Source organism: Oryza sativa, chromosome 4, assembly GCF_034140825.1.
Source record: "Oryza sativa Japonica Group chromosome 4, ASM3414082v1".
Lineage (NCBI taxonomy): Eukaryota > Viridiplantae > Streptophyta > Magnoliopsida > Poales > Poaceae > Oryza > Oryza sativa.
In genome coordinates, this window is record NC_089038.1 from 18,128,584 (window position 1) to 18,153,388 (window position 24,805).

Sequence of the window (24,805 nt, forward strand, 5' to 3'; positions counted from 1 at the left end):
CACGGAATGGTTCACGTTCGTTCTAGTTCGTTCACGCTCTCGTTCACGTACGTTTCGTTCGTTCACGTTCTCGTTCACGTTTGTTCATTTGTTCACGTTCACGTTCTCGTTCACGTTCGTTTGCTCCTTCACGTTCGTTCGTTCTTGTTCACGATCGTTCGTTCGTTCACGTGGCGGCAGCGGAACGGCCGCGTGGCGGCGCGGCTGCGGCTTGGCGCGGTAGCGGCATGGCGGCGCGGCCTCAGCGTGGCGCGCGGCGCGGCAGCGGCGTTGCGCGGCAGTGGCGAAGCGCGCAACGCGGCGGCAGTGGTGCGCGGCGGCGGCGTGGCGGCGCGGCGGTGGCGTGCCGCGGCGGCGGCGTGGCGTGGCCCGGCATCGTGGCGCGGCTTCATCGGCACTGCCGGCGCGACGTCGTCGCCGGTGGCGGCCGCATCGAGGTCAGGGTCAGCATCGTCGGCGCGGCGGAGTCGTGTTCGGCCGCGACGACGTCGGCGGCTGCGACAACGAGGCGGCCGGCAGCGGTTTGGGGAGAGAGAGAGAAAGGGAGGCGGCGGCGGCTCTCACCCCAGAGATGCGGCGGCGGCGAAGGCGGCGACGACAACGCGCGTGAGACGACGGCGAGATACAACAGCGGCGTCGGCGCGGGGATGCCCTAGGCAGTGGCGGCGAAGGAGCCGAGAGAGAGATCGATCGGGGAAAAAACTTCTAAGTGTTGGTGGAGAAGACGAGGGCGCGCATCGGCAATATATATACCACTAGATCTTTAGTCCCGGTTGATGAGAACAACCGGGAGTAAAGGACTAAATATATTTTCCCGCTATTTCCAAATTCTTTTTAAACCCGGTTAGGGTTAAGAACCGGGACTACTGATAAGCGCACTGAATATTAATTTCCATTACAAATGTGTTTCTAAAATAGAAAATAATGCATTAAAATTATTTAAAGTCGAAAAATTAATGACAATTACTTCGAAAAATTATTGTTGTCGGTAGTAAATTAAGTGGATAAAACGTAATAAGCAAATATATGATTTAAAATTAATAAAAATTCTAATAATCATATATAATTAGCATATGAATGATATTAAATTAATTGTTAAAAACTCTAATTAACATATGTATATACATACGACATGCATGATTTAAAATTAATAAAAATTCTAATAATCATATATAATTAGCATATGAATGATATTAAATTAATTGTTAAAAACTCTAATTAACATATGTAAATGCCACATGCATGATTTAAAATTAATAAAAATTTGAATAATCATATATAATTAGCATATGAATTATATTAAATTAATTGTTAAAAACTCTAATTAACATATGTAAATGCCACATGCACGATTTAAAACTTTTAAAAATCCTAATTATCGCATATAACTAGCATATGCATGATTTAAAATTGTTAAAAACTCTAAGTATCATATGTAAATGCCACATGCATGATTTAAAACTTTTAAAAATTCTAATTATCGCATATAACTAGCAATTACATGATTTAAAATTGTTAAAACCTCTAATAATCGTACGTAATTAACATATGCCATACAACAATTGATTTATATAGATAACCAATACATCCAAAATAGTTTATATCGTGTACACAATAATTACGGCAATACATCGGCGGTGACGGTTGACCGCACGTACTTTCTCCTCACTATTGTTCCCTCCTTGTGATCGCTACGTGAGTAAGGCGTGTCTTCATTTGATAGGAGGATGCTAGGGTCAATCGTCACCGTGAAAGGGGGTTGCCCATCCAACTGATCGTAATCCTCGTCAGTTTTGTCCTCAACTCCGACGATTTTTCTTTTGCCTGGAAAAACCACGTGACGCTTCGGCTCATCAGGCCCTCTGCCCTTCTTTCCTTTGCTAGACATGTCCTTCATGTAAAAGACTTGCGTTACATCATTGGCAAGGACAAAAGGTTCGTCCGAGTATCCAACCTTGTTAAGGTCAACCGTTGTCATCCCACTGTCATCAACCATTACGCCTCCACCAGTCAACCTAACCCATTGGCACTGGAACAGAGGGACATTGAGAGGACCATAGTCAAGTTCCCATATGTCCTCGATGGCACCGTAATATTTGCCAGTTGTTCCATCGTGTCCCATGGCATCGATACGAACAACGCTGTTTTGATTCGTGCTCTTCATGTCTTGGGCTCTCGTGTAGAATGTGTAACCATTGATCTCATATCCCTAGAATGTCGCGATCGACCCAGATGGTCTCCTCGCCAGGAAGGCCAGTTGTTGGTTGATCGTCTCGTTACCCATGAGATGTTGTCGTAGCCACGCGGGGAAAGTATCAATGTGATGCCGTGTAATCCATGCATCGGACTTACCGATGTTTCTGGCGCGAACTAGAGCCAAGTGCTCCTCGATGTAAGGAGCTACCAATGAAGATTTTTGCAGAACCGTGAAATGGCCTTTACGGAATTAATTGTTGTCTACCGTCATTATTGCTTTCCTTCCGAGAGTTCCTTTTCCCTGTAGTCTCCCTTCATGGCGTGACTCAGGTACCCCGATTGGGCGAAGGTCTTCAATAAATTCTACACAAAATTCGATGACCTCCTCTGTTCCATACCCCTTGGCAATGCTTGCCTCTGGACGAGCACGGTTACGAACATACTTCTTCAGAACGCCCATGTACCTCTTGAAAGAAAACATGTTGTGTAGATACACAGGCCCGAGAATACTGATCTCTTTGACAAGGTGACAAAGCAGATGCGTCATTATATTGAAAAATGAAGGTGGAAATATCAACTCAAAACTGACAAGACATTGCACCACATCATTTTGAAGGGCTTCTAATCTATCCGGATCGATGACTTTCTGCGAAATTGCGTTCATGAATGCACATAGCTTTGTTATTGTTGCCCGGACATTGTCTGGAACGATACCCCTTATTACAACTGGTAGCAGTTGTGTCATCAACACGTGACAGTCATGAGACTTTAAGTTTGTGAACTTCTTCTCCTTCGTGCTTATTATTCGCTTGATATTCGTAGAGTATCCAGACGGTACCTTGCTAAGAGTGTAGCTGGCTAGACTCAAGTAATGGCTTTCTTTCTCCTTTGGTTCCGGGTGAAGGTCGCCGCGTTGTTCCATATGCTTCAGATCATTACGTGCTTCCAATGTATCTTTCGACTTTCCATATACACCTAGGAAGCCAAGAAGGTTTACGCAAAGGTTCTTAGTGAGGTGCATCACGTCGATTGTGTGGCGGATGTCCAAGAATTCCCAATAAGGTAACTCCCAAAATATAGAGTTCTTTTTCCACATCGCCGCGTGACCATCTTCGTTCTCTATAGGCTGGCTTCCAGGCCCCTTTCCGAACACTATTTTAAGATCTTTAACCATAGCAAACACTGTTTTCCCGCTGCGATGTTTAGGCTTCGTACAGTGGTCCGCCTTATGTTCAAAATGCTTGCCTTTCTTCCGTACCGGGTGGTTTGCAGCAAGGAATCGACGATGACCCATGTACACAACCTTCCTATAGTGCTTAAGATACGTACTTTCTGTTTCATCCATACGTGAGTGCAAGCCTTGTACCCCTTGTTGGACTGACCGGAAAGGTTGCTAAGTGCAGGCCAATCGTTGATGGTTACGAACACCAGCGCTCGTAGGTTAAACTCCTCCTGTTTGTCCTCGTCCAACATGGGGACACCTTCCTTTTCCCACAACAGTTTAAGATCTTCGACCAGTGGTCTTAGGTGCACATCGATGTCGTTACCAGGTTACTTGGGGCCTTGAATAATAATCGGCATCATTATGTACTTCCTCTTCATGCATAGCCAGGGGGGAGGTTGTAGATACACATCGTAACGGGCCAAGTGCTATGGCAGCTGCTCATATCTCCAAAAGGATTCATGCCATCCGTACTTAACCAAACTGTATGTTTCGTGCGTCCTTTACAAAGTCTTCAAATTTTCTGTCGATGTTTCGCCACTGCGAACCATTGGCGGGGTGTCTCAGCATCCCGTCCTGTTGACGCTCTTCAGCGTGCCATCGCATCATTCTAGCATTCTCCTTGTTCCTGAACAAACGCCTTAGCCGTGGTAGCAAAGGCTTTTCGGTAAAGTATCCGTTTTTTAGTGGTCTCGCCAATTGTCCTTCGCTCCAGATGGTCAATGTCTTCATGCTTTTGAATGACTTGATGGGTCTGGATAATAACAAGAAGAGTCAAGGTAGCGAAAGTAGCTATACTCTAGTAGCTGGCGGGAAATACCACATCACCTTAGCAGGAATTCTCTTCTTTGTTAGCTGCCCGTTAACTTCTCCTAGATCGTCTCGTCTAATCTTGTATCGTAGTGCTTTGCAAACAGGGCATGCTTATAGGTTCTCGTACTCCTCACCGCGATATAGGATACAATCATTCGGACATGCGTGAATCTTCTGAACTTCCAATCCTAGAGGGCAGACTATCTTCTTAGCCTCGTACATTGTCTCGGGCAATTTGTTTCCATCCGGAAGAATGTTCTTGACGAGTTTCAATAAATCGCCAAATGCCTTGTCACTAACACCATTTTTCCCTTCCATTGCAAGAACTCCAGAGTGGTATCCAACTTTTTGTGCCCCTGCTCGCAACCTGGGTACAACGACGTTCTGTGGTCCTCTAACATCTTGTCCAATTTATGGGCCCCTTTTCACTTTCGTAGTCCTCCTTGGCGTCCTGCAACATCTGACCAAGATCATCTGCAACGTCGTTACCATCAGCATCCCTTTCCTCCTCGCCCGTTTGATTTCCTTCAAATCCAACGTACTGAGCAAAGTCCGGAATATTGTCGTCTTCCACTTCATCTTCTTCCATTTCAACACCTTGCTCTCCGTGGGATGTCCAACAATTATAGCTTGGCATGAACCCTGACTCAAATAAGTGGAAATGAATAGTCCTGGATGCAGAATACTCCTTCTGATTCTTACACTTATTGCATGGACAACAAATAAAACCCTTATGCCTGTTAGCTTCGGCCACTCTCAAAAAATAATGCACGCCGTCAATAAACTCTTTGGACCACCGGTCAGCGTATATCCATTGCCGATCCATCTACATGACATGAAAAAAATCGTACACAAATAATTATTCTTACAATAATGACAGTCATACAATAATTATAAAATAATTACAAACTCTTTCAACAGTCATACAATAATGACATATCATTATTCATACAAAAATTATAAATATTACCCCAAATAATTCTTATTTACTATTTCTAAAGTTTTAAACTAATATTAATGTGTTGTACTTCTTTTAATTTTTATTTTAGTTTTTTTCTATTATTTAAGATTAACTTTCACTATATTTTCCTTCTCAACTATTTTATAAAACCTTCTTTAGCAAATAAACTAAATTTCTATATATTCTTTCTTCCCCACACAAATTTTCTCTCTCATCAACTTACAACTAAATTTTGGAGACATAAAAGTGTGCAAAACATAGCTCCAAATGTAATATGACAAAAAAAACATTGGAGGATGAAGTTGCTAACCTTTTAGCACCTCCGATTTGTATATAATCACCAAAATAAATTCACTAGAAATTTTGGCATGACCTCCCTTCTTTTTTGAAGAAATTTTGAAGCTTGCTCGGGCAGCTGGAGGAGGAAGAAGACATATATATAGGGGTGGGACTTTAGTCCTGGTTGGTGTTATGAACTGGGGCTAAAGATCCCACATCAACCGGGACTAAAGTTACGATCTTACCAACCGGGACTAAAGATCCCGGGGGGCCTGCCAAGCCCTGACAGCATTTGAACCGGGACTAAAGATGATTTATTACCAACCGGGACTAAAGATCAAATATGCCCGTTACCCTTTTTAACCGGGCCTAAAGATCATCTTTAGCCCCGGTTTTTATTGCAACCGGGACTATTGTGGAATTCGGCCGACCGACGAAAGATGGTTTCTCCACCAGTGCACATGGCGGCGTAGGAGCGTTTGTAGAATACCACGTGGCGCTTTGGGAGTGTTTCTAGGAAGTTTAATTGACTTTTAGTATATAATAGATCACTTAGTTAATTAGGCTAAACTATCGGAAACGCTTGCCACCAATGAGCACGCGTGCGTTAGCTTTTCATGCAACCCCGTTTTCCATTTTCGTTAAGAAAATAGATTATAACCCGATCTCTACGTCCAAAGAGTTCGTTTTTCATAACTGAGAGAAAAACATAGAGAGCCTACATACTACATGCTTGTAACATACGTAGGAATATATGCAAATTAAGGAACTTGTTGGTTTACACAGCCTTGACTCATTGACGCGCCGACAAAGAGTCACAAACTTGTGAATACATTATAACCATGAGCTTATATCTCAAATTTCAACATATGCAGGACGCAGGAAAGCGACACTCCATCAGAACCTAAGCTAGTTCCGTACCTGGCGACGCTGGCTGGCGTTCCTCCAAATATATATTAAAGAGTAAAATACATATAGAGCCATTCAACTTTTCTAGATGTGTCATATATGTTAGTCTACTTTCAACATGCACATTTGACTCACTAATATGAGTTAAGCAAGTCATTTAGCCATATAACTATCAATGTGAGCACACCTTGTAGAAATAGTGTCACATAGGATTGAAAAAATTGTCTGGGCATCCGCAACCGTTGTCTCTTACTCCCTCCATCTATAAATATAAGGTTATTTGGTTGGATGTGGCACATCCTAATACAACGATCTGGGTGGAGAATCTATCCAGATTCGTTGTACTGTAATGTGTCACATCCGGACAAAAGCCCTCAATATGATGGACGGATGGAGTAAGGATTTAGCCTCCATAGCTGTAAAAGCTTATCATCGCTGCCACCTAGGATTTCATGTCTATTGCTATTTATATTCATAGCTTGTCGCTGCAGCGCCGTCGCCAGGTTTGATGACAAGCGAGAGAAAGGACTGAGAACTAGAACTCATCGAAAATTAAGCACAAGTTAAATTATTTGGTTTCCCTAATTTCATGTATTTTGAAATGCTAGGGCTGTGAGAATCGAAAAAAATACACATGCCGTTTTCTGCATATATCCGAAATCATTTTTTTTTTCAATCATAGGTGGTATGCTATGTATACCAGGTATGCTTGTGTGGATAGTTAAATAGACAAATGACTCGCTTAATTCACATTAGTGATCTAGATGTACATTTTAAAAGTGGAGTGACCTACATGATACACCTAAGCAAATTAAGTGACCTTTCATGCATTTTACTTTATATTAAAACACATCGTAGTAACGTGAAATAGAAGGCGATAATTCCAGTTTCCCTAGCATATGAACGACTGGAAGGTGTAATAAAGCCAAAACAGAGACAGGAAAGGGACGGAAGACGCAACATCAATCATTCTAACCGGAGGATGTCGCGGAGCAACGACTTGGCCTGCCAGTTTTTCTTTGTTTTGTTTTTCTTTTCCTGGAGGGGAGACTTGACTTGCAAGTGAAAGGGAACTATTTATTTAGAGACGCTCCGCTGCTCTCTACTGTAGTATTATACTAATCAGTAACTAATCTAAACATTTTTTTCTTGAGGATAGATTAGTAAATTACTAAGATATATTTGGGGTAAATTTGGCACTTAATTTATTTCTCCGTGGGGGTCCTATGATCAGCTTAATTCGCTCGGACGTTTCCTAATCCATCGAAAATTTGTCTGGGCATCCGCAACCGTTGTCTCCTACTCCTTCCGTTCCCAAATATAAGTTTTTTTTTGTTGGATGTGACACATCCTAATACAACGATATCCGGACAAAAGCGCTTAATATTTTGGATGAATGGAGTAGGATTTAGCCTCCGCCGTTGTTTAAGCTTCTTATCGATGCCGGCTAGGATTTCGCCTCCATTGCTATTTATATTGAAAGCTTGTCGCCGTAGGAGGCGTCACCAGGTTTGATGGCAAATGAGAGAAATGACTTAAAACTACAAGATCTCATCAAAACATGCCCAAGTGAAATGATTTGGTTTCCCTAATTTCTTTTATTTCGAAGTTCTAGGCTGTAAGAAAGAAAATACACATGTTTTCTTCATATGTCCGAAAGCAATTTTTTTTTCAATCATAGGTGGTATGCTATCTGTACAAGGTATGCTCATGTGAATAGTTAAATTAGCAAATTACTCGCTTAATTTACATTAGTGATCTATATGTTCATTTTGAAAGTAGAGTGACCTGCATAATTCACCTAAGAAATTCACCTAAGAAAATTAAGTGACCCTCCATGCATTTTACTCTATTAAAACATATTATAGTAACGTGAAATAGAAGGTGATAATTCCAGTTCCCTAGCATACAAAAGACTGGAAGGTGTAATACAGCGAGCGCAGAGATAGGAAATGGATGGAACAAGCAACATCAATCTATCTATCTATGGCCCTGTGTAGGGGAGAGGTTCAGATTCTGAGAATCTGTTGTTTGGTAGCCAGCTTCTGAGAATCTAGCTAGAGAAGCTGGGTTTTCTAGCTTCTGAGTTCTAGTTCATTTTCTCGATTCTACAGCTCCAAATTCTCAGAATCTAGGGGACAATCTGGACTATTTGAGAAGCTGAAGATTCTGAGAGAAGCTGCAGTAGCTAGAAGCTCCCCCGAAACAGGCCATATATCTATCTATCTATCTGTCTATCAATCTATCTATTTATCTTTCTATATCTGTATACCTATACTGATTGGACGCTCCTATAAGCTCTCACTTAATTAGAAAAATCTAATTTATTAAATAGATCGTGCTATAATAACAGTAAATCGTAAAATATATCTGAGCTTAATTAGTTAATACAGTGGGCCACGGTAAGGCCCATCTAATTGGTGAGTACATAGTAACAGGAGATCTATCTGTGAGATGAGGCAAAAAAAAAAAAAAAAGATGGAACTCAAGAAAGCGATTTGAGATGCTCCAGGTTTGCCTTCATCCAGATCAATGACTATTTGGTATTTTAGTGCATATATGTAGATTTTTTCTTAATCAGGATTGATTTCTCATGCTATCGTCGAATCCTTTAGGTACAGGCTGCGGATCGGAGAAAATAAGCAGATGTGTTTTTTAGATGTGTCTGTAGTTACGACTAATGCCTGATCATGTTAAATATTAATAGATTGATTAAGCAGAATAATCACACGCGACAGCATCCAGGTGAAAAAAAAAAGCTTGCTTTCTTCAGGCTTGATGATCGATATCCTTGGTTGGAGAGGGTTTCCTGTTAGTACGTGGAAAAGGGTTCATCTATGTTGTTGCATGCCCGCATCGATATGCAATATATAAAGGTATTGAATTCTTATTTTGATGTATTATGTATGTTCTATGGGCCCTATTGAAGAGATACAGCTGATTTTTTATTTTGATAGACATAATGGATCATATATGTCGACCGAATGATTTGTTTTATCATAAGTGTGCTGCTCAGTTAATTAGATCAATTAATTAACATAACAAATTTCCATGGTCACTATAAAAATTGAGTTATTTAATATTAATTTTGAACAAAACATATACTGATCGATATTTTTTTATACAAACTAGCAACTAATAATTAATTTTCCATATATCCTGTCTGTTTATCTATATGCACATATGTAATCCGTGGCTCTAAACTTGACAAGATTATCTGGCCTAAAACGAAATAATTAGTTTAAGGTGGCTAAAATAAAACATTGATAATGAAATGTGGCCAAACATCAGTTCACTCTTTAGTTATAAGAATCAGTAAACTGCTTATCGTTTTCTCCATGTCCTGATCGACGACCTGATCATGTTCCCGATGTTAATAGCCGGTGGGAGTTTCCATGGTCATGACGTCTGCAGGTCACTTTTTTAAGTCAAGCTAGTCAGTGATCAATGCGATTGCGAGGTTTGTGGACGATTTGTGGAATATAGTATCGGAGACCTCTGCGTGAGAGCTACTACTAAACAGAGCGCCAACGCCACAAGTTCTTTAAACCAATCAACTTGGAGCAATAGCCGAGCCAGAATAAAATTATAGTGGGGCTAAACCAAAGTGATCAATAAAAATTAAAACATGTCTCATATAAATTGTCTATATTTCAAATAGAAAGTATAAATATATAGATTAGAATTTTAGAGGGTATTATAAGGGCCCTAATGGTCCATTAGGGGGTAGGGGAGGTCTAAAGACCCCCCAGCCCCCACACCGTCTCTGCCGCTGACTTCAAGGGCTATAGTTTTTGAAAAAAAATTGATAATATCCATTATTTATAACCATTTTGCAACAATATACATGGTTTTAGAAGAATTGTGGAAAATATACACGTTTCGTGGGATCGTGTGTTTGGTGAGATGCAAAAACATGGGACAAACGGACGATGCAACCCTGCGGCGTGGGAGCGCAGCACTGCGTCAATCCCACTGCTCGGTCGGCCCGCGGTGCCGCGTTTCCTAGTTGTGGGACCAACACGGTGTCGTGTTTGCTAGCTGCGGGCGTATCGGTGCCACACGTTCTAGCTAGCCATCATGTTGCCGCGCTTCCGAGCCGTGGGATCGTCGTGGTGTCGCACTTTCGGCCTACGGGACCATGGTGATGTCACACACCTGTGCTGCGGGAATGCTCCAGCTGGCGGTCCCACACCTCCGTATAGTGATTTCTTAGTGTGCTTGTGTCCTCGTTCTGTGCGACAGGTATATTTGTGCTAATCCTTCCCATAGGGCACAAGCCAGGAGGGAGGGAGGGAGGCACAAGGCCGCGAGCATGCAACGCCTCATTGTTTTCTGCTTTTCTCTTCGCGATCGACCGTGCAGCGCGTCTCCTCTCCACGCAAACGGCACAGCCCATATTGCTGGTCGCCTGGCTGGCTGGCCACTGGCACACCAGGCCCGCCTCTGATTCACCGACGTTCGACGCCACACGCCTCTCCCCCTCCTGTAGTCCTAAGCTCTCGGCAAATTGGGTTGCAGACTTTTTGTTCTTGTGTTATTTCTTCAATTCTTCTTAGAAATTAGGTTAGCAACTTATTACTTATGGACTTATGATTTTCTTGCTTGCATGATTTTTCCACTCAAAAATTAGGTTAGTTAGGCTATTATTTTCATGGTTATTGTTGTATAGTTTATTTTGTAATTTTACTATTTCAGGTGTTACAATTAATGTTACCTAAAAAATATTTGTCGGGTGTTCAGAAAAGAAATAGAAGAAGATGAGAAGATCAATTAATCGATTCGAAAAAGGGAATAAGCTTTTTTTGCAAAAGGGTACAAATGAGCGAATAAGATCTTTTTTATAAGGGACATGTGATATTTGTGGTCTACTATTAAGGTATTCAAACTACTTTATTTATGGTGTTCTTTAGTTATCAATTATACTATCGATATTATTTATCGAGTATAAATTGTAACTTGCAAACTGCTTAATTTATTATTTATGATGTTAGAAATATTTATTTGTGTCACTATATAGTATATGTGCTTTGCATAATACATATATTAGAGATAAAAAAATAGCCTTAATTCCTTAAGTTCAAGTTCACCTGCAGCAAACCAAATGTCAGGACCGGCCCTGCCTTCCCCCGAGTCTTTTCCTGAACGATGGCGCCACAAGGGTCATCGACAGTAACCCGTATTACTCCAATGAACTATCAACTATTGTCTTGGTCATTTCCCTTTCCATTCCAGTGAGATTCGACGACAACCTTAATACTTACAACGTAGTAAGTATCATAGAAGACCGACAGAAATTCTTGGAACTTTCGGTGGGCTTTCCATACTGCAAAATCATCGGTTGTGACCTCGATGCGTACCTCGTCGACCGTGAGACTAACAGAATCATGGCGTCCATGCCGTTGTACATGCCCGTACACAGGCATCACCGGCAGGCCGCTACGGAGAGGTGTGACGGCAATGGATGTTGCATCATCTCCTTGAACGAAGGAGGCCCTGCCTTCAACCTCAAATTTGTCCTTGAGGAGCAGAGGAAGCAGAGAATCAGGCCATAACAGAAGCTCCTTGCTTTGGGACGAAATTAAGGGTGCAAGGCAGGATGCTGCCATCGAGTGGCGTATGATATTTATCTTCTGTGCTAATTTGCTCGTAAATTAGTAGTGCAATTCTACGTGAGTGAATTAATCTCAAAATTGGTTTAGTTGGCTGGTCTTGATCTACCGATTTTGGTGAGTCTGTTGATCACACCGTAAATTGTTAGGTGATCTTATGTTGGCCACGAAAAAGTCAACAGTTAACCGTTCTCTCTTCTATTCCGGTCCATGTGTCCATGGCAATCGGGTTGCCAGGCTAGGTCGTCAAGGCTATAGATAAGATCCCACCTAATTGACAATGATAGTTTGCAGCTTGTGGATGCTAAGAGATGGTTGCACGGTGATAGTGCCTACGCTCTAGTGGCCGCCGGCGAAGACAACAAGCATGTGCGGTGGCGACCAGAGCATAGGGAACTACTACCGTGTAGTCGTCTCTCGATGTTCCCAAGTTGCAAGCTATCATTGTTGACTAGGTGGAGTCCCGTTGCAATAGATACTGGCCTCGCTCGCGCACTTGTGGTGAGCGTGGCACATATGCCCCTAGACTAGGGATTGACCTCACCACCGTCGTCGCTTTGGTCCCTTCCCTCCCCTACCAACCACCTATGATCTATCTCAAATTTTGACAACTATCTTCAGGGACGGAGGGCACATGTATCAAATCAAATCAATATGATCGATTTGGGCAATATGGTCATACGAAAATACCGTATGAAAAAATGATTCAAGGATAGCCGCTAGCCGGGACATATATAATGGCATAGTTATAATTTAGAAAATTGTAAATAGCACCTAGTATATAGTTTCAACTTTTTATAATAGTAGTGGATTTTCTATTGGGTCTTTTTTTTACAGTGGTTAATGGGCCTTTTAAAGTGGTATGCATTAAATTTACCAAAAAAGTGATATCTTTACTCGTATATATATACTTCCTAGCAATCCAAAAATTCCCCATCTCTACTCCCAGGCGCCGTCACACCAAAAATTCTGTGTCGCGCGTGCTCGTTCTACTCCCGTCTCATCTCCTCCGCTCCTTGCGCGCGCCTTCTTGCAGAGGAGAGGGCATCCTGGTGAGCATGTTCAACTGCTAGTTTTGTCTAAATACAACAGTGCCAGTGAACAATGTTCCATGTCTAGTAGCTAATAGGTTAAGAAAAGAAGGGAAATTTATACTTGTATTTTGCACAATAAGCATAGCCACAAAAGGTAGGTTGACACTCTTGAATTGAAAGCAAAGTCAAATGGACCAGGTGGTTCTCAGGGCCTGTTTAGTTGGTGAAATGAAAATTTTTAGGTGTCACATAAGACGTTCGACCGAATTACGGAAGAGGTTTTCGGATACAAATGAAAAAACTAATTTCATAACTCGCCTGGAAAGCGCGAGACGATTCTTTTAAGCCTAATTAAGACGTCATTAGCACATGTGAGTTACTGTAGCACTTATGATTAATCATGGACTAATTAGGCTCAAAAGATTCGTCTTGCGATTTACATGCAAACTGTACAATTAGTTTTTCTTTTTGTCTATATTTAATGCTCTATGCATGTGTTTAAAGATTTGATGTGATGTTTTCGCGAAAAGTTTTTTGAACTAAACAGGGCCTCATATAGCAGTTACTCTGTCATCGTACTCTTCGTCAGAGTCCATTTCCACAATTCTTGAGCCAAGGACTAGCACAGGCCCTTCAAGCTTTTTCAGTACAGGACAATTGGGTTCTTCTTATGTACTAAATGCAGTACCTTGTATACCGCTTGCACCAAAATCCTCCCATGAGAAACGGAAATAGGTGCATGGTTCAGATCATAAGTGCTGGAAAAAATGATGAAGGCATGTCATGCCCGAAAATTCACTAGTAATTTCCAAACTTATTTATGCATTAAATTCTCGTCTAGGAATCAGCCGAGATACACAAACTGACAATTTAATATACAGATTCATCATAATAATAACGTAAATACTTACAAAAGAAAAGAAAAATAGCAGCGGAATTATGGTCTAGCGAAGCTCCGGCTCCACTCCCACAGACAGCTCAACTGGGGTATAAGCCAAACGTCTTCTCCTTCGCAACTTGACTTCAACTGAGGTTTGATTGATTATTGCAAGGTGAGTACATGGAATACTCCGCAAGCCACACAGCAAATATGCAAGTGAACAAGGATACCAAAGGATGGCATAATATAGGACTCATTTGCAAAAGCAGCATTTAGCAAACATTTGATAATTGTAAAACAGTAGAGTAATTAATCATCAATATTAATCAACACTGAACAGCACACCCATGCTGCACAGGCCCAACCATCCTGAACAACCATACCCGGCTGTACAGATCTATCTCCAAACCAGGAATGTACCATTCCAAACTAGGAGCTAAATTAATTAACATCAATTACCACATTATTATTAATAAGTAGTGTGAGACTAATCACGAAAGACATTGTTCGACCCGCCCATAACCATGGGCACGGCTATTCGAATAGTTTTACTCTGGCCAGAGGTGTACCACTGTACCCACAAGACACAACTCCACAATATGTCACCATATCATCATGTGCCCATGCTGAACATATCACCATTTGTGTAGTTGTGACAAGACCCCTCGCATAGGTCAACTCAAAGCAGTGCACCGTTCCTGGATCGTAGTCACCCCCTCAAAAACCAGAGGCATGGACTCCCCAGCAACCCCCGTGGGCTTATCTCCGCCACTTCTCAGTCTGGCACTCCGCAATGAGCCTTGCTATACAAAGTGTCCAGCCGTTGCCCATTCTGGCTTGTGGTTGGCACGGTTAATGTTTCACAACCGAAACTCGTGAACCGGTCCTTAATTGTCATGAGCACGACCATCAAAAACATGTGCTCACAACCCACAATTATCAAATTTTAGTTGGCAAATTAATTAATTAACCAATCACAATTAACCACCGTGAGCTATCATTAAATATCCATCATTAAGTAATAGTGAAACATTAGTTATCCCAATTGTGTGCTAATATTTCTAAGCATGGCTAAGCAATTATGTCTAACATCTAGTTGAACCAATATATAAAGCTCAACTAGTCAAATTATAATAACCCAAGGTAATCAAGAAATAGGGTAATCAATGCAAACTGGCCTTAACAAAGGAATAGGTTCAAACCACCCGATGACATTCAAAAATAAATGCACAGTTAAAATAAATAGAGAATTTAAATATAGGATCAACATGCTCAAAGGAATTGTGTTTGGGATCTGTGTGACTTGCCTTGCAATAACGGGTCTTCAATTAATCTTCTTGATCACATCGACTCACTCACGAACCTTTGAAACGACGGAAACGACAAGCTAACACGCAAAACAAAGAAAAAGACTAAGAAACTCCAAATAAACAATACATATAAAGTAAACAAACATGTAGATCATAATTTTAGATGAATTATGAGACTTGAACGGCCTCATTCTGACTTCATATGAATTAATTACGAATTTTACAAGATTTAATCTAATTAAAGCCCATTTAAAAAGAATTAAGTAAATTTAATTCAATTTATGGATAATTTTAATATATAGATCTTTATTTTATACAACTTTTGCAACTTGAACCACATTAAACCGAGTTACAATGAATTAGTTATGAATTTTTAAAGATTAAACTGGATTAAAGCATTTATATGGATTTTTATTGAATTATGACGCAATAAAGAATTATTTTTGAAAGGAAAAAGGGATTTATTGCGTCATCAAAGACGGTCCACGGTAGACCGGGTGCACAGAGGCGGTCTACGAAACCAACGGCCAAAATCTAATCTAAACAAAACGGACGGCCGAGATCGATCTAAACCACCAGGGGTCTATGGCTGACAAGGCGCTGACGTCGACGATGACGTCATCGCCGGCGGCGGCTCGGCACCTCGTGCTCGCTGGCGAACGACGGTGCGGCGGCGCAAACGGAGGGCACCAACGCGAAGAGCTCGGCTCGGCGAACTCACCGAGCACTTGGACGATGGCAAACGACGACGGATGACGACGGCGGCGAGGTTGAGGCGGCGGCGGTCTTCGGGTCGCCGGTGACGGCGGTGCTCCGGTGGGAAACGGCGGCAACGGAGGGGTGGATGAGGTGCTGCTCCTCCTCGCGAGCCCGATGGTGGCGACGACGACCGATGGCGGCAGCTGCAACGGCGGCGCGGCGCGGCTGGACCGACGGCGGCGGTGGAGAACTTCGGGGCGACGGAGTCGGCGGCGCTCCGACGATCTGCGGCAGAAACGGAGGACGGGACAAGGACGGCGGCGACCTTGCGAACCTGGCGACGGCCTTCCCGAGTGACGGCGGCGACTGGAGCAGCGGCGCAGCACGGCCGGACTCACGGCGACGGCAACGGCGCACGAGCTAACGTGGAGGCGGCGCTACAAGCGACGGCGGGCTAAGGCGAAGGTGGCGGCGGATAGAGGAGGTCCCGGGGATCCTTTTGTAGGGGCTAGGAGGCGGTGACAGAGGCCCACGGCGACCGGCGGCGAGATGGAAGGTTTTAGGGTTTTGGAAAGAGAAGCTAACCAAATCGGCATTGATTCCGACGATTTCCAAACGAATTAGCTCGGGTTTCCTAAAGGGAAAAGGAAGAGGAGATCGAGGAGATTATTTTTCCTCAATTGATTTGGCCGGAGAAGGAAGGAGGCGGCCAGATTTGGAAGGAGATCGGCTGCGGCTTGCGGCGCTACAGGCGGCGGTTGGTGGCTGGAGGAGGAAGACGACCTGACAGCTGAGAGAGAGGAGGGAGGGCGCGGCGGACTGGGCCGAACGGGCCGAGCACGCGCAGGCCGAGAGGAGAGAGAGAGACTTGGGCCGACTTTCGGCCCAAAGCCAAAAGGGAGATTTTAAAACCTTTTTCTATTTAAATTATTCATGAAATGATATTCCATTGATTAAAAATACTTCCTTGGCTCAAATAAATCCTAGAAAAATCTAGGAACTATAGAAACAAGAGAAGTATTTAACAAAATTTTATCTAGCCCACTTTTATATTGAGATTTAACAAATTAAAATTAGATCTTCTCTTTTAGGCTTTTAAGATCATTTCTAATAATTCATTTTAGACAACAATTTATAATTTAAGGATTTTTAAACAAGAAAAGCACTTAACATAATTATAATTAGATCATTAATTGATTAACTAATTACTGTGTTCTTTGTATTATTAAAATTACGGATTGAGCTCTGAAAAATCCGAGAACATTTCAGAGAGTATAATTAATCATGGAGAATTTAATAAAAATTAAATCCATCCATGCTTTAAATTTAGGAAATTTTATTTCCCACATTTAACATCACTTGTAAATTAATGAACATTTAATATAAATTCTATTAATAATTTATTAAATAATTTATAAATCCAAAAACGAAAATCAGGTTATGACAAGGCAACAGTAATAATTCAGGATTAATTTCTAGCCCAACCAAAGAAATGCAGTCACTAACAGTAATGCCATCAACACAGGTTTAATTAACAACTTTCAGCTGGCACTGAAATGATAGCAATTAGGTACTTTAAAATTTTACTTGGCGAGGGAACTACTTATAACCAGTCCATTCGAAGTTTTGAACCACTTCAAGAAGACACTCTGCTGTATGGACTCACAATTCAACAGTGAAGATCAAGCCCAATGACAGAAATGAATTGAGATCAAACCATGATTTAGGAACTATCTCCATGGGGCATAGTTTCTAGTAGTATTTTCTAATCCAGGACACCCTTTTGCATACAAATTATCTGGATTCAGTGATTTGCTCTCTTCATCAGACATCCCCAAAGATCGGCGATTGTTTGAGAATTACAGCTCTGTTTTTTTTTTGTTTGCGAATTATTAAACTGGAACTACAGTTTACTATACCCAATTCGACAAGCTAGCTTCATTAAGACTTCTGGTATAATCTTGCAGCTACTGCTCCTCATCTTGGCCGCACACAGAGGGGGATCGGCCGGCGCTGGAATGTTTCAAAGTGGCCTCCGAAGTGGGCGCTGCGCGCCGCCCCAATCAGACGCACGCCGAAGAGCATGCACGCGCAGCCGCCGCCAGGAATGGATCGGAGGACGCTCGGGAACGCGTTGGCGGGGATGAGTGGAGGACTTCCGATCCGATTTTTCAGTGGAATATGATCGATGCGTCGATGCCAGCCACAGAGTCACGACGCATAAGGGCCCGATGCCATCGACCCAGACGAAAAAAAATGTGGCTAGTGTTTACACCCAAATTTGGCACCTATGATTAGAATAGGAAAGATTGCCAAAATTTGGAAGTCAACCGGTTTCCTCCGAGTGGGCCGGTCTGACCGCCGTGTGTCAGGCGGTCAAACCGCCGGTTGAGGGCCGGTCAGACCGGCGGTGCGTGGCCGGTCTGACCGGCAGGACCGAGTCCGATTTTGTTTCGTCGGGTCTCGAGGTTTCCTTGCTCGGGAAGGCATGTTTCGGGTTTCCTTTAGTTTCTACCCCGAGTTGGACGTGGAGGAGGGCCTGTAGAGGGCAAGACCAACCCCTATATAAGGGACATGGCCGGTTCATTGTAAAAACTAATCTACTATCAATCAAATCGAATCGTTTTTCATATTGCTTTTAGTTTTCTCTTAGTTTGTCCATCTTTGTCGGTTTGCGCCGTAAACCGTCCGCCGCCGCTGCGAGAGTGCGACACCTCTTTGTAGGTTTGTCCTGAAAACCTTCCGTTTTGCCCACGAGACAGGTAGTTATCTAAAAATCGGCTCCGCTAGCCGGTTTAGTTATCAAAACCCATCTAGGTTTAGCTCTTTGCTAGATCGAGGTGGTTGGCGACTCTACGATCACCGCAAGGCTTAAGGTGCTGCGATCGTGCTTGTCAACTTGTCACAAAAAGGTGCCAACACGATTTTTGGCGACTCCGCTGGGGAGGAGATCCGTTCATCGTCAACTCAACTTCGACTTCGCCATGACGAAGCCGCCATTCAAGACGGAGGTGGAGCCATCCAATATGATCCCGGTTACATTTGATGACTTCGAAGGAGAAGATCGTAAAGCTATGGAGGAGTACATCAATGTCACGTCCTGATAAATTCATCCCGAATTAAAAATCATTCTCTAAAAGGAATAATAGAATTAATTAAAATTCGAAAAGAAATTTGCAAACACTAAAGTACGTACAAGAAAAATTCGAATGTGGCCCAGAGAATTTTTGTTAAATTCTCCTTGGTCTAAAATGAGCCCTCAAATTTTACTTGAATTTTTAGAGCACCGGAAATATTTATTAAGCAACAAAAACAATTATCAAAGTTTATTAAAAAGAAAAACTTAAAAATAATCCCCCTCCTCCCTTTGGGCCAAGTCTAGCCCAAAGTCCTCCCTCTCTCTCTCGGCCCGCGGCCAAAGTCCTCTCTTCCTCCCTCTCTTTCTCTCCCTCTCCTTCTCTCCCTCCTTCTCTTGGGCCTCCCCTTCACCCTTGGCCCACCTCCCTTTTCCTCCCTTCCCGCCTGGGCCGCCTCCCGGCCCAAGCCGCCCCACCTAGCCACCCGAGCCGCCCCCCCCTCACACGCGCCGCACGCGCGCTGACCGCGCGCCTGACCGGTGGGTCCCACCCGCCCGGTCGTCGTCCTCCTCCCGCACGGCTTCTCTCTCTCTCCCTTGAACCCTAGGTTCTTGCTCCCTCTAATCCGTGCAAATCAAACCATGGATTCCAAAATTAAGTGGGGGGTTTTAATCCCCATTGATTCCTCTTCAATTCCCCCCAATTTCCCCCTTGAATGGCGCCCCCAATCGTCGGGAACGGACGCGTCTTAACCGGCCGCTTTCCATGGCCGCCGGCCACAAACTCCGCCGCCGTTCCCCGCTCCTCCCGTGGCCGGCTCCCTCCCCGCGCCTATAAAATGGAGCATCCTCCCTCCATTCTATCGTTTTAGCCTCCTCCCGCGTCTTCCCGTGGCCGCACCACCTCTCCCCGCCTTCTCCTTCTCTCTCTCCGGCGCCGGCCGGCCTCCAGCCGCCTCTCCCTCCTCGCCCGAGCGCCGTCCGGCCGCGCCGTCTTCTCCCTCGGCCTCGCAGGTGCATCCTCTTCCCCGGCGCCGCCTTCGATTAGTGGGGAAATCGCCGGAGACGCTCCCCCGCCGGCAACAGTGGCGTTGCCGCCACTGTTCCTCCTCCGGCCGCCTCTGCCGCGTCTCCCGTGCGCCGGCCGACGTCGCCACCACCTCTCCCGGCACCGGAACGCCGTCCTCTTCCCTGGCCAGGCCACGGCGTCGCCCGTATTTCGCCGAAACACCGTCGTGCCGCGCCGGCCTCTCCATCCTCCTCGGCGGAATTTCCCCGGTCGACCGCGTCGTCGTCTTCTCCGGCATCGCAGCGGCAAGGTCGTCCTCGGCATCGCTTCCCCTCCATCCAAACCCCTCCGCGGTCTATCGTCGTCGTCTCCGTTCGTTCTCGTCGTCGACGTCCCGTCGGTCGCCCGGCTCGTCGTCTCGCTGCGCCGCCACCGTTATCGTCATCACAGCGGCGTGTTCCACGCCGTCCTCGTCTCCGTGCAGCCGCTGCCAGCTGCCCTCGTCGCCTCCTCGCCGGCCCCGGTGTCGTCATCGTCGTCCTCTCGTCGTTCCTGGTCGTCGTGGCGTTCGTCCCTCCGTCGAGCCGTTCCCGTCCGTCGTCCGCGTCCGTCAAGCGAGCCGCGGCAGCCCCGTCGTCGTCTTCGTCCTCGGCTCCGCGTCGTCAAGCGTTGCGCCGGCTGCGTCTCGCCTTCATCCAAGGATCGCCGCCGAAGTCGTTCCCTCGCCGTTTGCCTCCGTCGTTCCCGAGCCGTCTCCGCCGCGCCTGTTCGTCGTCATCATTCCCACGCCTCGTCGCGTGGTGGTAAGGGTCTGTCCTCTCGCTGCCCCCGTCCTCGTCCTTTCGGTGTCGCCCGTGCACGTTGTGCGGTTGTCGACCCCGGTACCCGTGTACCGGTGTCGGTAGTCGCTCGCTTGTGCGTGTGGCGACCTTGTTAGTGTGCCCGCTCGGTAGCTGCGTGGTTTCACGTGTGCAGCCCGCGTGGTGTCTAGTGGAGTCCGCTTGTCGGCCACTCGCCTCGGTTGACACACGGGGTCCGCTTCCGTCGACCCGTGGACCGTCTCTGTGTACTCGGTCTACCGCGGTAGCGCTTCCACATGTTTTATAGTTGCAAAGCATAATTATAATAATCCGCAAATCTCCATATAACAGCATTAAACTTCGGATGATCATATCTTGGTCATACGAACTCTGAATCGACCCGTTCAAGTCTCCTATTGTTTGTTATAACCTAAAGAACCGTGTGCTTTCTTTTTATGTATTGTTATTGCTTCTTTATAGGCTTGTAGCTTTGCTTGTGTGCTTCGCGTAGCTTCTGTCGTTCTGGAGTTTCCCGAAGCGTGGTTCGCGGTCGTCGCCGAAGGTTCGGAAGGCCGTTCTCTCTGAGCAAGGCAAGTCACATCATCCTTGAGCATATTGAATCCCAGTTTATAAAATTATTTTGATTTAAATTAATGCATTATCGCTTTATTTAAATTCCCGCGTTATCACTGTTTTATTTAGCCATGCCTATTTACCTTTGTTATGACATTATTATTGCTATTGTTATTATTACCTTGTTCACCCTAGAATAAATAAAACCCAACTAGTGGGTACTCTATTCATGGTTCCACTAGTATGAATTTAGGTAGATGCTTCACTGATTAATTAGGCAACATTAGGTGGTTTTATAACTCTAGACTTTGGGAATATTCATATCACTTGGACACTATGGAATGGTTGGATTATTGTGGAATTGGATGCACACCTCCCCCTCTATTCAAAACCCTCAAAATGGTTTTAGGCTGGGCTCGGGGTGCATGGTTTTGATAGTAGCACCTCGGCCACATAAGGACCGGTCTTCGGGCCTTTGTTGCAAAGCACTACCGTACTTCCACATGTCTAGTGGGTAAGGCTTAGTTTGTGGCTCAGTCTGGTTATAAACAAAAGTACACGGATGGAGATGGACGAAGTCGGGGGTCGATGGACATCTCTAGGACAAATGAAGGCTACACGAGCTGTGGCCCGGTAGTCGAGATGTCATGGCACAGGGCTGGTGTCCTGCTGCTAGGGGCTCAGTCCTGCCTACCTGTCCCGGAGGTTCCGGCCGTAGGTGGGGTTGGGTCGGTACTCTTGTCTATGGCTAGGATGGGTTGGAAACTATGTCACGTCTTCCGTCCGTATGCCGTGGTGGTATGTGGCACGTGGTTACACGTGAGGAAGACGTGTCTTGTGAGTAAAGATGTACACCTCTGATCAGAGTATAACCTATTCGAATAGCCGCGCCCTCGGTTATGGGCAAGCCTAGCAATGTACCCAAGTTAGTGTTTTAAATTCTTAAAACCTGCTTAATAACTAAAATGTAGAATGGTTGGCCTGGGTTGGCTTGGGACGAGCTGGGACCCAGGGTCAGGTTGCCAGTTCGGTCTGAATCATCGTAGGCCTTGGGTTAAGGCAAGTTCGTGTGGGTCCACGGCCTTGATTAATAATATTGTATAGCTCTAGGATCGTGTTTACAAAATAGCTTTGGGCAACTAAGTGACTTTTAAATGCTGTTTACTGCAAAACTTAACCCCTATATTATTACCCCTTGTACTCCCTTGCGTTAATCATGCATCTCCCGGTGTGACTTGCTGAGTACGGTGGTTGTACTCATTCTTACTCTATCTTTCCCCCCTTTCAGTAATTGAAGCTTTGGAGAAGAAGTCTTAGGTGGAGTCCTGGCTTATACCCCAGTTGTGCGCCTGTGAAGATGGAGCCGTAGGCCCGCTAGTCCGCTGCTGTTTATTTTTGTTTGTCAGGCCTGAAGTGCCTTTGTAATAATGTAAATATTATCGATATAATAAAGATGTGCCTTTTGTATCATGTTTGTTTGGTGTACCCCGGCTTTTCCTGGGATGGGGATTAATACACTAGCGTTCGGGAAAAGGCAATTTTCTCGGTCGGTCGTTCTGGGATGAGGGCAAGCACTAGGACCTGTCAAGGCGTAATCATAAAGCCCGGACCACGTCCTAAGCTCGCTCCCGACTCGGTAAGCAATGATGAGGTATCACAATCTATCCAACAACAAATTGCATTTACAATAGATTCATCTATGATTGTTTTTAAAGATCAGTTAGATGCAACTTTTGAGGGTAAATTTGATGAGTTTTTAAGGGTTAAATTCGGCCCTCTTTTGGCTGATCACATGGTGAAAAATAAAGCCTCTATCACTGCTAATCAACCTCCTATAGATCAAACGGGGAATCAAACCGAAGGAACGGCATACACGGCCGGTCCGACCGGGCCTGACGGCCGGTCAGACCGTGACACAGCCGTCGGTCCGACCGGCCAGACGGCCGGTCAGACCGGGTATTACCCCGGCGGTCAGACCGGGACTCAGGCCGGTCCGACCGCGCCTCTGGACGCCGGTCAGACCGGGCATTGGGCCGGTCAGACCGGCGCTATTATTCCGATACAGGGGATAGATCCTATGACTAATAATAGTTATTTGTATCATCTTAGAACATTTGATCCTCCTGTATCTACAGCTACAAGTAGTCCCCAAGTTCACCCACATGTTCATAATGCTTATAATGATGTTGCTAGGGGATATCCTCCCGATACTAGACAAGGCCAATATAATCATATTGCGCCACAAACACAACCTATTAGGCCAACAAATCCACCGCCAAATCAACAAGGGCCTAATAATATGGAGGATATAATTAGTGATATTACGAGGAATAGATTCGGGATCGAAACTAGGAATCGTGCTAGAACTTACAAAAAGCCGTATCCTGATTATTATGATAATGTGTCGTTTCCTCGTAACTATAGAGTTCCCGAATTTGCCAAGTTTAGTGGTGAGGATGGTAAGACCACATGGGAGCATGTAGGTCAATTTTTGGCGCAATGTGGTGAGGCTAATAGTGATACTTTTAAATTGCGCTTGTTTTCTTTGTCTTTGTCCGGTAATGCTTTTACATGGTTTACTTCTTTACCGGCAAATTCTATTCATACTTGGGCTCAATTAGAAGAAAAATTTCATGATTATTTCTATACTGGAAAAACTGAGCTTAGGTTATGTAATTTGACATCGGTTAAGCAAAAATACAATGAATCTGTCATTGATTATATTAAGAGATTTAGAGATGTTAGAAACCGATGTTATACTTTGAATATAACTGATAGAGATTTGGCTGGTCTTGCTTTTAATGTTTTAATTGCTCCTCTTAGAGAAAGACTAGATGGCCAAGAATTTCTTGATGTTAGTCAACTCATGCAAAGGGCTCTGGCTCAAACCATTTGACAAAAAGCCTAATGTTAATGTAGTTGATTACCCTGAGGCTAGTGATAGTGAGGAAGAGGGTGATCATGATATTTATGTTGCCGAATGGTCATGGACTAACAAAAATAAGCCTTTTGTTTATTCTAACTTAATGCCGACTCCTCGCAAAGATCGGCAAAGTGAGGTTAAATATAGTTTTGATGTGGCCAAGTGTGATAAGATCTTTGATTATCTTTTGCAAGAAAAACAAATTAGATTACCTAAAGGCCATGTCATACCATCTCAAGAAGAGTTGAAACGTCGACCATATTGTAAATGGCATGATTCTCATTCTCATTCTACTAATGATTGCAATGTGTTTCGACGACAGGTTCAATCGGCCATAGATGAAGGACGATTGAAGTTCACCAATGGTTCCAAGATGAAGCTTGATGATGAACCTTTTCCAGTGAACACAATTAATTTCAATGATAAGAAGGTGTTGATTCGGCTGGAGCAAGCCGAATCTACTAAGGGAAAGGAAGTGGTCATTGGTGAACCGATGCCTAAGATGATAG

General features: G+C 44.3%; 1 protein-coding gene across 1 annotated transcript; it reads left to right on the top strand.

Moving 5' to 3' along the window:
* The first annotated feature begins 227 nt into the window (after positions 1–227).
* LOC136356205 (uncharacterized) lies at positions 228–22,843 on the top strand. Its single transcript, XM_066309797.1, has 4 exons — positions 228–521; positions 19,864–20,809; positions 21,281–21,390; positions 22,662–22,843. The coding sequence occupies exons 1-3, from the start codon at positions 228–230 to the stop codon at positions 21,286–21,288; spliced, it is 1,248 nt and encodes a 415-aa protein (XP_066165894.1). The 3' UTR covers positions 21,289–21,390; positions 22,662–22,843.
* The last annotated feature ends 1,962 nt before the right edge of the window (positions 22,844–24,805 follow it).